The following is a 17,491-nucleotide window of genomic DNA, read 5'->3' as shown; positions in this document are numbered from 1 at the left end:
AAGGAGAGGTGGTGCTTGAGTTGACTCAGGTGCAGATAACCATGTTGAGCAATTGCATTCGTATAGCCCTAGCTATTGAACAGAATTGCACAATGCTTCCAATACATTTTCTACAAAATATCGACTTTCTCTTTTTTCCAGGTCCTCTTTCCCTTCACTTTACTTATTTATGCGCAAACCATTGTGAACACTCTGTTCCCCTCAACTTCGTTTCAATGTTGAGAAGATTTTAGTGTTTCCAATCTTTGTCAGAAGACAATTTCCAATTGGATTCAACCCTGAAAACAGAACCCCATTACACAAAAGTTGCTGACACTGAGACTTTCTATCATATAAACACACATAAAGTTCTCTTTAGCTTGTAAGTGTTTACAAATTTATTAACAAATTTTGAAGTGTTATTAAGTACTCCATGACTACTGGTTGAGCCACTGCCTTTTTGTAAATATCCCTAGAACAATACTGACTCACATATAGATACTTCTTTTGAAAAAAGACCATGCCCTAGGTATCCTATCCATCTTAAACTTTACTAGCACATTGTCAAATATATAATCAATTCTCAATAATATTCCTTGAGTATTTACTTTATTATACCAAATGACACTTTTATGATATTTTATAATATTATTGGTTTTCATGCACCAGGATACCCAATAATAGTGACATGTTATGATTTGGGTTAAGATGGTGTTTTTTCAACATTGTTAATTCAAGCAAGATCACTTCACTTTATTGATTTAAGAGATCTAGCATAAACATTACATTATTTTGTTCTACACAGAAATTAAGCAATCTCCCCGGGCTGTGAAAATTAAAAAGAAATGTGGTGAGAAAGAAAGGAAATGATCTAACATTGGGAAAATAACATTACAAGGCTGAGACTCAAAGAACTGTATTCTGTTTGGTAAATTTATTTCTCGCAGGGGTATGGTCTTGGAATTCTAAAACTGTTTTATGCCTACGGTAAGGTACAACAAATAGTTAAATATGTTGTAGATAAATGAGGGACAGTTTTTCTTATTTTTGGAAAAAGAAGTTAGAGATAAGTTAAGGGAATGATAACACGAACACAGTGACACCGCAGTAGCAACCAGCACAGCCAGATCCCAGATATTAATTTCTGAACCCCATGCTCTTGTAAAAGGAACTGAGTTCCTTAAGAAAATGGTTGCTTCTAGGGCTGAGGCAGGCACCAACAAGATGAGCCTGGAACATCTTGTAGTGTCAGAAAGTAAGGATATGCTTAGATAATATGTAAATAAAAAGAATGAGAGCAAATCCAAAGAACACAGGTGCCAATCTGAAAGAACTCATAATGGCCAAAGCTGAAACAATTTGAACAACAAAAGAAAAATAGAATGGTAATGCAAAGTAAAGTAAATATCTACAAATCCATAATGATCTAAATAAATGATAATATATATAAGTATAGAAAAACACCAGATTTCCTTACAGTAGAATTCCAACTAAGAAATATAGAAGGAATAGAAAAAATGGAAAATCACCAGTAGATCACCTCAGTAATAACTGTTACATGCAGAATCCATAGATGGATTCTTAAATAAATTTGTAGACAAATTTCAAGGAGAAGAAAGATTTTTGCATGACCTCAAAGTATCTCCTCATGATTTTTACATATGTCCCACAGCTCTTCAATAATCCTCCCTGCAGGTGAAGCTTAATCCTGCTCACCTTGAACATGAACTGGGTTTGTTATTTTATTTTTATCAAATGGAAGAATGGAAAAAACTGGCAGGCACAATATCATCTAACGATCAAGATTCTTGTTAATAACAAGTCACGTTGCTATTGTTCAATGATAAAATGAGTTGACTGTGTTGCCTCTGTGGCATCCTTCACCCAAGCCCAGCACCTGGGCTTGATCATGAGGAAAAGCAGACAAACCCAAAACGGAGACATTTATCAAAATACCTGACCAGTACTCTTCAGCAGTGTCAATGTCATGAGAGACTGGAAAGATTGAAAAATTGTCATAGATTAGATTAAAGAGACATAATGACCAAGTGCAATGTGGCATTCTGGGATGGATCCCGAAAGAGAATAAGAACATTAGATCAACCTGACCAGGAGGTTGCGCAGTGGGTAGAGCATCGGACTGGGATGCGGAGGACCCAGGTTCAAGACCCTGAGGTCGCCAGCTTGAGTGCAGGCTCATCTGGTTTGAGCAAAGCTCACCAGCTTGGACCCAAGGTCGCTGGCTTGAGCAAGGGTTACTCGGTCTGCTGTAGCCCTACGGTCAAGGCACATATGAGAAATCAATCAATGAACAACTAAGGTGTTGCAATGAAAAACTGATGACTGATGCTTCTCATCTCTCTGTTCCTGTCTGTCTGTCCCTATCTATCCCTCTCTCTGACTCTCTCTCTGTCTCTGTTAAAAAAAAAACAAAAACATTAGATCAGTGATTTTCAACCTTTCTCATCTTGTGGCACACATAAACTAATTAATAAAATTTTTTGGCAGTGGCTCACCAGAAAAAAAATATTTTTGCTGATCTGACAAGAAATAGCTATAATTTTGATTCATTAACACTACACTTGATGGATTGTGGTGTTGGCTGTTGTCATTTTTTTATTTGACATTTTTTTTTTATTATTGAGCTGAAAAAGGCTGTGGCTTCTGGCACTCTCTGCTTGCGTGTTGCCTCCCCTCCAGTCAGTGCCAGGTGGGGAGTTGGATACTGTCAAATGGTAACAGAAGCGTCCTAAGGCAGTCGCAGGGAGGACAGAAACCTTTCGTGGGGCAAAAGCACCAAAGCTTGCTTGATCTTGACCTTCAGAATGAGTACAGACCGTGAAACGGGGCCTCACGATCCTTCTGACCCTTTGGGCTCTAGGCAGGAGGTGCCAGTAAAATTCCCACAGGGATAACTGGCTTCTGGTAGCCAAGTGTTTATAACTTTGTCAATTTTTGACCCTTCTGTGTTGACTTTTTCTATCATTGTGAAGTAGAACTCAGCAAGCATTAGATTGTTCACCCACTAATAATAAAACAAAATAAATAGTCATGTTATCTCTATTTTACACATATGGAAACATATCTTTGAGTTAAGTAATTCTGCCCAGACCACAGTGGTTGAAGGCATCAACTTTGTGGTACAAACTAACTCTTACTGACTATAAATTGAGGAGAAGCAATGTAAGAGAAAAAAAAAAAGGGTAATGGGAATAACATATATGGTGACAGAAGGAGATATGACTCTGTAATAAGCACACAATGCATTATGCAGATGATGTATTATATATTGTACACTGGAAACTTTTATAATATTATTAGTCAATATTACCACAATACATTTAATTATAAAAAGTAGATAGCCAAGAGGATTTCTAAAATTTGACAAAAGAGGAGGTAACAGATGGCACAGTGTATTAGTCAAGGTCCCCCAGAGAAATAGAACCAGCAGGATGGATATATACACATATATACATATGATATTTATTATAAGGAATTGACTCACATAACTATGGAGGTAGAGAAGGACTATGGTTCTCTGCAAGCTGGAGGCCTATGAAAGCCAGTGGTGTGAATTCCAACCTGAAGAGTCCAAAGGCCTGTGAATCAGGACTGCAGATGCTATAAGGCCCAGTCCAAGAGGAGAGAAGACCAATGCCACAGTTCAGCATTCAGGCAGAGAGTGAATTCAAACTTCCTTTGTCTTTTGCTCTATCCAGATTCTCAATGTATTAAGGGCATAAAACTTGCCCTTTACTATTTGATTGATAGCTGAAAATTTTTTTTTTTCATTTTATATATAAATGTTTCATCATTATCTACTTAAAACCTATGAGGCTTTTAATATCATGGCACATTGGGATTTTAATTTTGACTGGAAAACAGAAAACTCACAACTAAAATTTCAACTTTTGGCTTCACTTTTGTGATAACCTTAACAAATCAGCAATTGTTTACGAAACTAATAAACTGTTTTATCTGAGGTGATGTGGGCTCATAGCAATTAGAATTAGAGTAGGTCTTGGTAGTTTAAATTCCTCAATTATTCTTAAGGCAATCGAATTCCCAAGAACACAGAAGAAGTCAGTAAAAATCTAAGAACTGCTTGTATTAGAGCCAGAGCCAGAATGGAGCATTCTATTCTATAGTCCAGAGTTCTTTCTCATTTCTTAAATCAGTACTTGAAATAAGCTTATGCCACATCCTAGAATAATAGGAAAATTTGACTTAAAGAAAACTAGTTTCATTTAGGTAAAGCTCAAATTATGACTTTATGGAAAATAAGCTTTACCACATATAAATAATCATATCACATCTGTTTAAACATTTAAAAGCATCGAGCTAAAAGAATATGCTAACGTACCTGCTAATATGTTCTGACTATAGTCTTAAATATTTCAATATGAATATACTGATGAAATAAACTTCTGAGATGAGTATTTAAAAATCATAATATAATTTTATGTCACTGAAAATGATCATGCTATCATAGGTCTAACAACTGCACAGAATAACAAGTTCTCTAGACAGTTGCATTGTGACATTCTTTTGAGTTAATAAAGCTGTTGTAATAATCATAACCTGCGTGTCTTTTTTCTCGGTGAACAACTAGAGTTAGCATGGGTGCTTTTAGCAAAGTGAGAGTCCTGGGTGACTTGATCAGTAAGGCATTGTGTAATAAGGGATCTGTTTGATCAGGTGATCAGAATGTTATCTCAGATAAACTGATATACTGAAATTTCTTACTGTGAACAGTGAAATGGTGACTTATTTAATAGTTGACAAGCTTATCTTTCCTGAGAAAAGTTTTTTTCTAGAACAAAAACTCATGTTGACCCAGCAATTCCTACTGATGTATGTGGCTGCAGTCCCCAGAGGTGATCTGATGTATTTGTTTCTCTTTTAGAATTTTTCTATATGACAGAGTTGTTCTTACATATCCTGTGTTGCACTATAAAGTCCTTCAATATGATGTTTTGTATCTTTTATAATTATGATAATTCCTGTCATCACTACTAAAATATTCTTACACTCCATTCTTTTATTTTCTCTTTATGTAATTTCTGTATTATAGATGTTCACTCTATTGTGTCTACTTTTCCTCTTCACTTTTATATTTTACAAACTGGGAGAATTTTATGACCTGAACATTAAGTTCACTGATTCATTTAGTTGTTCTTCTATCAGTGTCTCCAGTCTCCAGTTACTACTTTTTTTTTTTTTTTTTAGATTTTATTTATTTTAGGGAGAAGAGAGGGAGAGAAAAAGAGAGAGAGAGAGATAAGGGAAGAGGAGCAGGAAGCATCAACTCCCCTATGTGCCTTGACTGGGCAAGCCCAGAGTTTTGAATTGGCACTCTCTGTGTTCCAGGTCGACGCTTTATCCACTGCACCACCACAGGTCAGGCCAGTTACTTCTTCTTAATGATTTATTATCCCTCAGTTTTTCTTCTATCCTCTTGTATAATTTTGTACATATTAATAAGCCTATTTTCTAAATGAACTCTCCTGTTTCTACTATGAAGTATTCAAACTGTTTTCCCAGACAGTCTTATATTTCTCCCTCTGGAAACATTAACCAAGTGATTAAAGTCATATGCCCTTTGGGTGGTTTTTGGTAGTAGAGGTGAGGAGCATATTCCAAAGCTGTGAGTTATGCATGTGTTGATACACACATTATAGTTGTAATTCTTCACATGGCTGACAAAAGCTTAAGGGTAAAGCTGTGCAGAAAAGTGGGTAAAAATAAAAAATAAAAACATTTGTGCAAGCTACTTGGTAGCTTAATGACTATTAACTGATGTCCAATCATTGCATTCAGTAGGCTAACAGGTGCTAAATAAATGTAGGCAAATGATTAAAGCAATCTGACCTTATTTGTTTTATTTTATAGTAGACTAATTATAAAAGCATAGTCATTAATTTACTGATTCACCAAAAAATTTGGGGTACTTACTATTTGCTTAGCACTGTAATGAAAAACTGTATAAGTCACAATCATTTATGTAGTAAGAAATGTTCTAAGATGTAAGAGATCCACAGAATTCCTGAAGATGCTTTAGGCCATAGAATCCTGTCTTAAGAGAAAGAAAAGAAAAATCCTGAGACTACAACACTTACAAGAAGGTTTCAAAACTTGGCAGGAATTTCTAGAGGCATAAGGGGTAGAAAGGTATCTCTGTTGTAGAGAACAGTATAAAAAATGCTGAGTAAGAGTTACAGTGGCTAAGTAGTTTCCTATTCTTGTCAGTGTAAAATAAGTCCCGGGAAATAGATCTAAGAAGGCATATGGAAGTCAGATCATGAAGGTTCTTGTATTTTATATTAGGGTTGTATTTTCCTGCAAACAGTTATCAATAATTTAAGAGTTGTAAATGTTTCATCAGGTTTACATTTTAGAAAGTTTAGGTATGTCATTGTGGAGGCTAAATAAGTAAGATGTAAGCATGATGTCAGTGAGATTTTTTAGAAGGCTATTGCTATAGCTGTGTGATAGGAGATTAGTCAGCAATACGGAAAGAATGTGCATTAAGCAGTTCAGGTGCGGCCAGTAAGACTTAAGAAATGATTCTTAACTTTATTTAATGTTGATTAATATACATTAAATAGTCACATGTGACGAATGGCTACCAAATTGGACAGCATGGGTCTAGAACTTAAAAGAGAGTCATGGTCTGGCTACATGGATTTTGGAGCATATTTAAAAATATATAGTGTATTCTAAAACATATATGTAGAGTCTGTGGGACATTTTAAATAATAAGCAATGAATGAGAATGACAGATGAAGAAAGGAGCCGTGAGCAGCAGCTTGATAATAACTACATATTGCCTTGGTGTGGGAGAAAAGGAGTCTGGGCGAACTACTGAGAGGGAGGAAGACAGATAAAAAGTGTGAAGAGCAGAGTGTCACAGAACTCAAGGCCAGACAAGTTTTCATTTCAAAGGGCTCGGTCACTAGAGATTTCTGAAAAGGTGAGTATTATAAGGTTTGAAAAGCACCAAAATGTATCTGTAATTAGCAGGGCATGACCGACCTTAGGAAAAATAAAATATTAATTCATGGTGGATATAAATACAATGTTAAAGTAAATGAGTAAATGGGAGATGAGCTTAGCATTATAGAATAAAGACAGTCACAGATAGGAGAGAAAGAACTGCAAAGAATAATTAGAATTTTAAAATACAGTGGTACCTTGAGATACGAATTTAATTCGTTCTGTAACCAAGCTCATAAGTCAGTCAACTAGTATATCAAACTGCCAATACTGGACCCGTGCACCAATGCGCCAACTAGCGGCAGCTTCCCAAATTACGACTCTTATCTTGGAATTTTGCTTGGATCTCGAACAAAAATATGGACCGAGTCGCAGCTACTATCTTAAAAAATTCGTATGTTGGTCTGTTTGTATCTCAAGGTACCACTGTAAATATGTTAAAATTAAGTATGTTTATAATTTGAAGAAAAGATCCGATCTGCAGAAAGAATTTGAAGGTATGAAACATAGAGAGTTGGAAATGAATGAAATTCAAACAGTAGGCTTCACAGCTGGGGCAGAGAGAGAACAAGTGTGCTCAGAACACTTACCTTAGTTTGTAAAAGGAGGAAAAAAGAAAAAGCTCAAATACACATTCCAGCTCCCAGGGTAGAAATTCTAGCTTTGTCTGCTTACATATATGTTGTAAAGCATATTTTCTAAATTCCATGAGAGAAAACTGAAGATAAGTAAAATTTCACATTGAATATACCATTCTCCTCAGTATTTGTGTTTTTTAGAAAGGAGATATTTAATGTTTAGTTTTAATATTGGTATTTATTAAATAATGTAAGCTTTAATTTTAAAAGAAGTATAATTCCAGCTTCCTTTTCAAAAATCTTAGAGTATCAGAATATTTTAGTAAAATTCCTTCTTTTTTAATTAATGTCAGATCCTCTTCTTGGAATTCATACAAAAATTCCTAACACATTTTAAAGGAATTTAGTAAGGATAATTTTGATAATTACATGTAGGGCAGGCTAAGTCACAAAGCATTTTAGTCAATATATGGTGTTTTTCATATGAGACATTGCTATTATTGAAATGTTTATCTAGTATCTTGCTTAAGGGCAATAAAAAAGGTTCTGGAATACTGCACTACCATGAGGAAGAAGGAAATTTTACCTTTTGCAACAATTTGGAGGGACCTTCAAACTATTATGTTAAATGAAATAAGCCAGGCAGAGAAAGAAAAATATCATATGACCCCACTCATCTGAGGAATCCAATGAACAATGTGAACTGAGGAAAGGAATAGAGACAGAGGAGGGATCAAAGGGATCAGAGGGAAAGTGGACAGAGGGAAAGGGGAGGAGAGGATGGGATCAGAGAAAGGAAAGAGATTAATAAAATTATGTATACATAACACAGCATTTTAGAGAGCAGGACAGCAAATCCTGGAGGGAAGGGGGAAAGGTATTGGGAGGAGGGGGTTAGGGGTGTGTGTGTGAGGGGAACACAGGGGTGGGAGGGAAGATATAGTCAGTGGGACACTTGAATCTATGTAAACACAATAAATTAAAATAAATTTAAAAAGGATCTGGAATTCAGAATGGTAGCAAAAATCAGAGCATTGTGTTTTTATGTGCAGTATATAGTATGCCAGATATTATTGACATAATATAGTATTCCAATAACAAGAAAAAGTATCTAAATTAGTGTGTGAATAAGTTATCCAGGAAAATGTTATTTTACATCACGTTCCTGAAGAACAAATGTGACTGAAGATATGTGAGGGTATAAACACACACACACACACACACAGGAGTTTTTGTTCCTCACTGTGTCCCAAGAACACACCTGGGAACTAAGGGATAAAAGTCCAGGCTCATTGGCTCAGCAGTAGAGCAGTGGCCTGGTGTGTGGAAGTCCCAGGTTTGATTCCCGGTCAGGGCACACAGGAAAAGTGACCATCTGCTTCTCTACCCCCCCCCCTCTCCTTTTGCTATATCTCTCTTTCCCTTTCACAGCCATGGTTCGATTAAAGCGAGTTTGCCCCGGTTGCTGAGGATGGCTCCATAGCTTTTCCTCAGGTGCTACAATAGTTCAGTTGCCAAGCAATGGAGCAACAACCCAGATGGGCAGAGCATTGCCCTATAGGGGGCTTACTGGGCAGATCCCAGTCAGAGTGCATATGGAAATTTGTCTCTGCTTCCCCTCCTCTCACTAAATTAAACAAAAAACAAACAAACAAAAACAAAAAGCATTTGGGGAAATTTTATTTTATCAATAATGTATACTAAAGAGTGGAGATTTCTGCATAATTTCTTCCCTATGTGTTGTTTGGAATTCAAGTTCTACTGCACAACTAATTTTATCCTTTAGGGAATATGCCTTCAAATCAATATAAATATCTAGAATTTGTGTGTGTGGTGGGGGAGTTTTACAGATGCTTCTCAACTTTCAATGGGATTACATCTCAGTCAATCCACCCTAAATTGAAAATATCAAATTCAAAAACGTATTTAATACAATAAGTGTGCTCAGAACACTTACCTTAGCCTACAGTACCTTAGCCTACAGTTGGGCAGTTATTTTGAATTTCTTCTCAAGAATAATTGCCCTTCCTTCTTTTCTCACCAGAAACAGGAGACACAGATGGGTGTTTGTAGACATGATGGGATATAACAGCTCAAAACACAATATCAAAACAAAACAAAAAACATGAGCAACACAGTACACTCTAGAGTATCAGTTGTTTACCCTGGTTGTAGAGTGGCTGCCTGGGAGCTGAGGCTCACTGCCGCTGCCCAGCATCACACCATAAGTTTATCTACTGAATGTACCATTGTAAAGTTGAAAAAAATCTTACATTGAATAATGTAAGTCAGGGAATGGCTTTATGCTAATTAGATCATTGGGGTTCTCATCTATAGAGACAATTTTTTAAAAATTACCCTTAGGGTTGATGTCAAGATTAGCTCGTTTTTTATTTTTAACTTTTAAAATCTCCAAGACATTTAGAAAAAGTAATATTTACGTTAATTAAAAATTCAAATCAGTTTTTTTTTCTATTGCCATCACCTCCTATATTTTTCTTCTGAGTTTATAAAATTTAACTTGACGTAGCCCTGATTGGATAGCTTAGTTGGAGCATTGTCCTGATACGTCAAAATTTTGGGTTCAATTCTTGGTCAGGGCACATGCAAGAATCAACTAATGACCAGGCAATCAATGTCTCTTTCTCTCTGTGTGTGTCTCTCTCATTTACTCTCTCTCTAAAATCAATGAAAAATATTTAAAAAAATAAATATATTTTAATAAGTCTAATTTCTCATTTTTAGTCCCCTCACCTCCGCTCCCTCAAATTCTTGGTAGCTTCTATGTTGTTCACGGATCACTTCATTGTCACTAACATCTTGCACTTTGAAAATGAAGTCAAATTCTGTTTATTATCTAATTGTTTATTTAATATTAACTTAACAAAATAAGTAAAGTAGAATGGAATACTCTTAGTGATGTATCATGGAGTGGGGAAAAAAGTGCTGGGGATGTGAGTGTCAGTTGACACTTTAAAGCAAAGATTTTCATGTTACCTCTGATACATAAATGGTACGTTCAGGATCAGAAAATTAGAATGAGATGAATAGCATCATAATAATCTTGATATATTGAAGTTGTAATTTTACTAGAGGAATAATAAATTGTCCTTTCCATCCAATAATACAAATTCTATTTACATTATTTTAGTGAGTTAAAACATTCCCAAAATAATGAAATTATAATCAAACTTCAAGCAGGTAATTTGCATATCAAAATTGATACATTTAAATACCAGCATTACTCTTTATTTTCTTCTAAAAATTAATTTTTATTTCCTCTAAATCATTGGCATTTAAGGGACTCACAACACCCCCTATCTCTAATTGTAATTATACATTTATATCATACAGTGTAAGTGGTCATATTATAAACTTAAAATACCAACACTAATAAGAAATTGGAGAAAATTTGCAGGATTATGAGATTCCCACTTTCAGCTTAGTCTATTAAGTGACCTTAAAAACATACTCAATCTAATATGCCAGGAAGGAAGAAATAATAAAATAACAGTTTTGCATATTAGTCCTGAACCTACGGTATTTGAGAAATCATGAAGACATCTGGACATCAAAGGTAAAACTTAACTGCTTAATAACTGAAATTACTATTAAATCGAGGAGGATGCAAACAATGCATAATTTCCTGAAGGAAAAAAATTACACCAAAGGCAATCAGATTTTTATGCCACATGTGCTTAATCTATAGTTAAAGCATTATTCACATCAGGTTAATTTACTCATAAAATATTTAATATAAAAAGATCAATATGATTAATATACATTCTCAGGTACTTAGAATGCCCCAGTCATATTAATTTAATATGGCAAGAGTTTGTAAAAAAGCTTGTGAGTTGAATATAAATGACATAGAATAACAAAATAGCTCAGATCAAGAGTATAAAATCAAGAACTAACAACAATAAAAATTATATTTGAAACATAATGCATTTTTCTGTAAATTTGTTTCACTAAGCTGATACTAAATCAATATAGCTTTAAGTAACTTTTTTATTATTTATCTTAAGATGATCTTATATTTATTTGAAATAATTTCTTCCTCTTCAACTATATTTTTACTATCACTTTTGAATAATGTGTTTTATAATGAATATATTCCTGCTTTGTGGCCTGTTGTTTCATGATTTAAAGGTAATAGAATTAAGAAAATAGCATGTTCATAATAAATTCTCTCTCTGTTTAATTCTTTTCTAAATACTTCCTTTGCATGTTTAATTGCCTGGGCTTAGCCTGATCATCAATATATTTAATGTACATTCTTTCTCCTTCAGAGAATTTACTTACAATAATAATAAAATTATTTTCATCAAGCTCAATATAAAATTTTATTGGCATTAATAGCATTAATTCATTTTAACTTTAATGCCAATACTTACTAACATTAAGAATAGAATACATGACAAAAGAGCAACATTTTGCCAAAATAGTGATATTCCATATTAACAGCATCTCTATGATTAGCAAAACTGACATGAATGATATATTTAAATATCCCTGGTTCAGTTTTGGGGTCTCAAAGATACTGCCTCTGATTTTCAAGGTTTTCTGCTAAAAATTGTGTATATTTATGATAAATTTTATAAATAATTTCCAAAAAATTATAAGCACATCCTCTGACAAATATCACTTGCAAAGTAACTTAAAAAAACAACAACTTCTAAATACTAACTCTTTTTATTGCTCTTAAATTAGGACTTTGTAACTTGTGTTTGCAGGTAACAAAAAATTATCAAATTTATTTTAGAGGAAAAGACTGTACTGTTATTATTTAATAATAATGGTATCATTATTGTTATGGATATAATTGTGAGTTAAGTGCAATGCATAATAATTAAAAAGTGTACTAACACTAATTTTTGTGCTTTTTGTTTTGTTTTTTTTTTGTTTTTGTTTGTACTTGCAGAGACAAAATAAAAATAGCATGGCATGAAACATGGCTCAATTCTATTACAAAAGAAATGTTAATGCCCCATACAGAGACCGCATCCCTCTAAGGATAGTTCGAGCAGAATCGGAACTCTCACCATCGGAAAAAGCCTACTTAAATGCTGTAGAAAAGGGAGATTATGCAAGTGTCAAGAAATCCCTAGAGGAAGCTGAAATTTATTTTAAAATCAATATTAATTGCATCGATCCTCTCGGAAGAACTGCTCTCCTAATTGCAATTGAAAATGAGAACTTGGAGCTCATTGAACTACTCTTAAGCTTTAATGTCTATGTCGGTGATGCTCTATTACATGCAATCAGGAAAGAAGTCGTTGGAGCTGTTGAGCTGTTACTGAACCACAGAAAGCCCAGTGGAGAAAAACAGGTATGTGCAAAATTACTATTTTTAATTTATTTTACTTGTAGAAGGTCTCTATGGATGTTCACAGTTCCCCAAATATCAACAGAAACACTGAATCAGAACTGTTATGACAGAAATCTGTTAAGGACACAGTCCATATCCTCCCAGCAGTCACCACCACCACCACTTGCACCACTGTCCCTGGCGAATCAGACCTTTAAATGAGAACCACAGCAAAACAAAGTAACCTATGTAGCTTTTTACATTGGAATCATTTCTGTGTTGGGACTTTTTCTCTATATGTGGGTGTCTTTCCTTTATTCTTTTATTTTCTAACAGTCTAATAACAGACTGACTTATCTTGGTATTTTTCTGTTTAAGCTGCTTGCCTGTTCTGAGATTCTGCATTCTACTGCAAAAGTGAATTGCATCATCAAATTTTGATATTGGTCTTTATTGAACTGTAGCTGATTCTCTCTTTTAAAATGAGATTTAAGTAAAAAAAAAAAAGGATTCTTAAAAAACAACTAAATTCTGACTGTAGACTTAATATCAGACATTAACGGCACAGTTGTAAGCTATATCTTAATATCATCAGTAGAAAATAAATTAAAATGACACCCAATGTGGTGTATTTTCCCCTTATTGTCTCCCTGTCTTTACCTCTAAAGAAGTAGAGAAATCAGAGACAGAAATGGATAAGGGATCTGTTTTTATTTGTCTCGATTCTTTCCTTTTCACTACCTTGTGTCTAAATTGTCTATTTGGTCTTTTTCCTTTCGTAATGAACTCTTCGCTTCCCTGCATCAAGTCTATTTGACTAATTGCTAAGGCATTGAACATAGGCAGTGACTCAAAACTTGTTATTTAAAGTAAAATCTTATTAAATGTGTGTGTTATTTCTGCCTTCTTTGATAATGCTTAAATCTCTTTTTCTACAAATAATAAACTGTTAAGAGATGTTATATTCTTTTAAAACAGTGATTTTCAACTGGTGTACTGCAACAGTTTTTAAATATGCAATATTTGACTATTTAGTCAGGGGCACTGACCTCTTTTCCTTAGATTGTCAAATAAAAAAAAATAAAGCCAACACAACAATAGCTATCCAGTGTAAATGCCCTTTTTTTGAACCACAAAGGTCATATAATAGAGTTGCATCTTATTGGTCCCATTGGATAATAAGTTTGTATCTGGTTGCTTAATTCTTGGTACCAAAAATCCTTATATACATGTGTAAGCACTTGATTTTTAAAAAAGGTCAGTTTGGAGCTAAAAAGGAGGGTAATTACTATTATTATTATTATTCTTTTGTACATCAATCAAAATTATACCTATTTTTTTGTCAGATCAGGAGAAATATATACTTTTTGTATGCCACAGAATTTTAATGATTAGTTTATGTCTGCCATGAGATGAAAACGTTTGGAAATTGGTATTTGAAAGCAAGCTTTAGGAGTGACGTCACGGAAATGGCGCCGTGAGCAGCGCGTCCGACAGCTCTTCCCTAAATCACAACAAATTTATCAACTAGAAACAGAAAAATCTATCCTCGGAGCATTCCGGAATTCCACATAAACTGATAGCAAAAGGACTGTTATCATTTGAATCTGAGAGACGAGGGTGTGGAGGAAGCTACCGCAGGGACGTTCATTCAAGCCGCGAGGAAGTGCGCCTGTGGTAAATCAGCCCAAACTCGGGAGCCGCGAGCCGCCGCGAGCCGCCGCGAGCCGAGCCGCCGCGAGCCGCGGGGCACACGCCCGGTCCGGTTGCAGAGTGAGCACCGCTTACGTTCCCAGCGGCCTGCGCACTACGAGTGAGAGTCGCCAGCCACCGGTGCCCGGAGCACCCCATTCGCGCGCGTGCCCTGGGCATTCCACGCGTCCAGAGCGCCATACTGGCCCGCACACCCAGGGTGCCCCATTATCCTGCGCCTGGTGCGATCCAGCCGCCAGCGGCAGGGCAAGCGGGAGAGGCTTGGGAGATTCTCTCCGCGGGCGGGGCACCTCACCCAGCCATTCAAGCTAACAATCAAGCGTTGGGGAGGGGCGCGCGCAGGCAGCCTGAAATACCTTCGGGAGCACAGCTGCGACCCAATCACTGAAATTAGCTTAACCCATGAAATCTGCGCACCCTCAGTTCTAATTGATAAGATCTCTCTCAGTTCAGCGATCCAAGACAAGAGGCGTGATATTTTTTAGTGCCTCTCGCTAAAGGGGCGGGGGCAACTTCTGATTGATAGAGCCTCCATATTCAGGGAGCAGAGACTAGTGCCTCTTCTTCCCAGCAAAAACAGGCTACAAAGTGTGGAAAGCCTGGGTTGAGAGGTCCAACTGAATGATAGGCGCTGAACAGTCACCTTGACAACAATTGACTCCCACCCCCGCCTGATTACACTGGAGGCCCTGACTGTCAGAGCCTTTCCCAAAGCCTTGCACTGAGTGGGGATAGAGTGGGGATTTCCCAGCTCTTTGAGCCTCTTACTCCCCAGGCAGAAGCAGTTGCAGCCTTATAGCTGGATCACCAGGCTGCTAATTCAGGAAGGGGGGACTAGGAGAGAGAATCCAGGAAAGCAAACTCTCTCATCATTGGACCCTGCAAACGCCAACAAGCCTTGACTACCAGCGAGACTAAAGCCAATTATATGACATTGCCATAGAATCCCATCAACTGCAAATCCCTACCTAAGTGTGACACAGGGGCAGAGCCTGGGGTACAGAGTCACCGACCAGGAAGAGGGAGAGAAAAGAAAAAGGAAGAAGTTAACCTCTCAAAATCAAGAAAAATCCACAGACTTTACAACTTGTTCCACTAATTTTTTTTTTGTTGTTGTTGTTTGTTTCTTCTATCTTATTGCCTTTATTTCCTCCACCTCGGTCCTTCTATTCTCTGCCCATCTTATACTTCCCTTTTCTTGAACTACACTACCCATGAGTGTTACATTTTATTTCTCTTCTTCATCCTCACCCTCCTTTAAGGTTATACTCCAAAACACTTAACTCTCACTCTCTCCTCTTTTGTTTTTTTTTTGTCTTGCTTTATTTTGTTTTTTTTCTCTTCCTATTTTATTTCTTCCTTCGTTTTTCTCTTTTTCTTATTTTTTCCTTTCTATTCGTTTTTTCTTTTCTCATTTTACTTTCCTCCCATTTAATCCTCAATCACGAACAAATTAGTTAATTTGGGACTCAAGGCTTTTTTTTGGCTTTATTTTTCTTTTTTGCTTTTGTTTTTATTTTTTTTCTTGTTTGTTTATTTTTGTGGCATTTTGGGTCCTCCCAACCCAAGGTCTCCATTGTATTTAGTCTTCGCTCCACTTAATACAACAGATTTTTACTTATTATTTTTATTTTTTTTCTTCTTTATTATTCTTTTTTGGTCCTTTTTTCTGGTTCCCTCTTATCCCTCTCATTATATCTCTTAGTTGACCATCACTTACAAGCAAATTATCTTATGCTTGTCTAAGATTTTCTTCCCTTTTTTTTTTGCATTTAGTAGGTCCCTACTCCCTTTTTTTGCCCCTTGAACTCTTCACCCCAAATCAGGCCCTCCATTATAGGCACGATATTTCCCTGAGGAGGGGAGAGGAGGGAAAGAGAAGAAAGAAAAAAGGGGGAAATAATAAATTATTACTGTTTCTTTTTGTGGGGTGTTTTACCTTTTTTTTTTTTTTTTTTTTTACTTTTTACTCTTTATTAATTCTAATTAGTGCTATCAACAAGACCACCCTCAGATGCCGATAAGAAAGAGGAAATCGAATATTATGGATACAAAAGAAAGAGAGGTAACACAAATAGATGTGGAAAAATCTATGGAGAAAAGACTTAACATATTGGAAGCCTTGGAGCTAAATGACAGAGAATTTAAAATAGAAATCTTAAAAATACTCAGAGATATACAAGAAAACACAGAAAGGCAATATAGGGAGATCAGAAAACAACTCAATGAACACAAAGAATATATTACCAAGGAAATTGAAACTATAAAAACAAATCAAACAGAAATGAAAAACTCAATTCACGAGCTGAAAAACGAGGTAACAAGCTTAGCTAACAGAACAGCCCAGATTGAAGATAGGATTAGTGAAATAGAAGACAAACAACTTGAGGCACAACAGAGAGAAGAAGAAAGAGACTCAAAAATAATAAAAAACGAGAAAGCCCTACAGGAATTGTCTGACTCCATCAGAAAGAATAACATAAGAATAATAGGTATATCAGAGGGAGAAGAAAAAGAAAATGGAATGGAGAATATACTCAAACAAATAATAGACGAGAACTTCCCAAGCCTGTGGAAAGAACTAAAGCCTCAAGTTCAAGAAGCAAATAGAACACCGAGTTTTCTTAACCCCAACAAACCCACTCCAAGGCACATCATAATAAAGATGACACAAACCAATGACAAAGAAAAAATTCTCAAGGCAGCCAGGGAAAAGAAGAGTACAACATATAAAGGAAGGCCTATTAGATTATCATCAGATTTCTCAGCAGAAACTCTACAAGCTAGAAGAGAGTGGACCCCAATATTTAAAGCCCTGAAAGAGAGGAACTTTCAGCCAAGAATACTATACCCATCAAAGCTATCCTTCAAGTATGAAGGAGATATAAAAACATTCACAAATACAGAAAAGATG

At 35.8% G+C, this 17,491-nt stretch overlaps 1 protein-coding gene across 2 annotated transcripts in view; it reads left to right on the top strand.

The window, feature by feature from the left end:
- TRPC4 (transient receptor potential cation channel subfamily C member 4) overlaps positions 1-17,491 on the top strand; it is a 270,542-nt gene that overhangs the window by 21,159 nt on the left and 231,892 nt on the right. The window contains exons 1-2 of one of the 2 annotated variants that reach the window (XM_066381077.1): positions 5,249-5,379; positions 12,478-12,885. In XM_066381077.1, the coding sequence (XP_066237174.1) occupies positions 12,508-12,885 (378 nt within the window). In that variant the 5' untranslated portion in view covers positions 5,249-5,379; positions 12,478-12,507. Of the gene's footprint in view, positions 1-5,248; positions 5,380-12,477; positions 12,886-17,491 lie in introns of those variants that run through there. The other variant, XM_066381078.1, reaches the window with a different exon arrangement.

The sequence above is a fragment of the Saccopteryx leptura genome, chromosome 4 (assembly GCF_036850995.1).
Source record: "Saccopteryx leptura isolate mSacLep1 chromosome 4, mSacLep1_pri_phased_curated, whole genome shotgun sequence".
Lineage (NCBI taxonomy): Eukaryota > Metazoa > Chordata > Mammalia > Chiroptera > Emballonuridae > Saccopteryx > Saccopteryx leptura.
The sequence above is the reverse complement of the archived record's forward strand: the minus strand, read 5'-3'. Positions and strand labels throughout refer to the sequence as shown.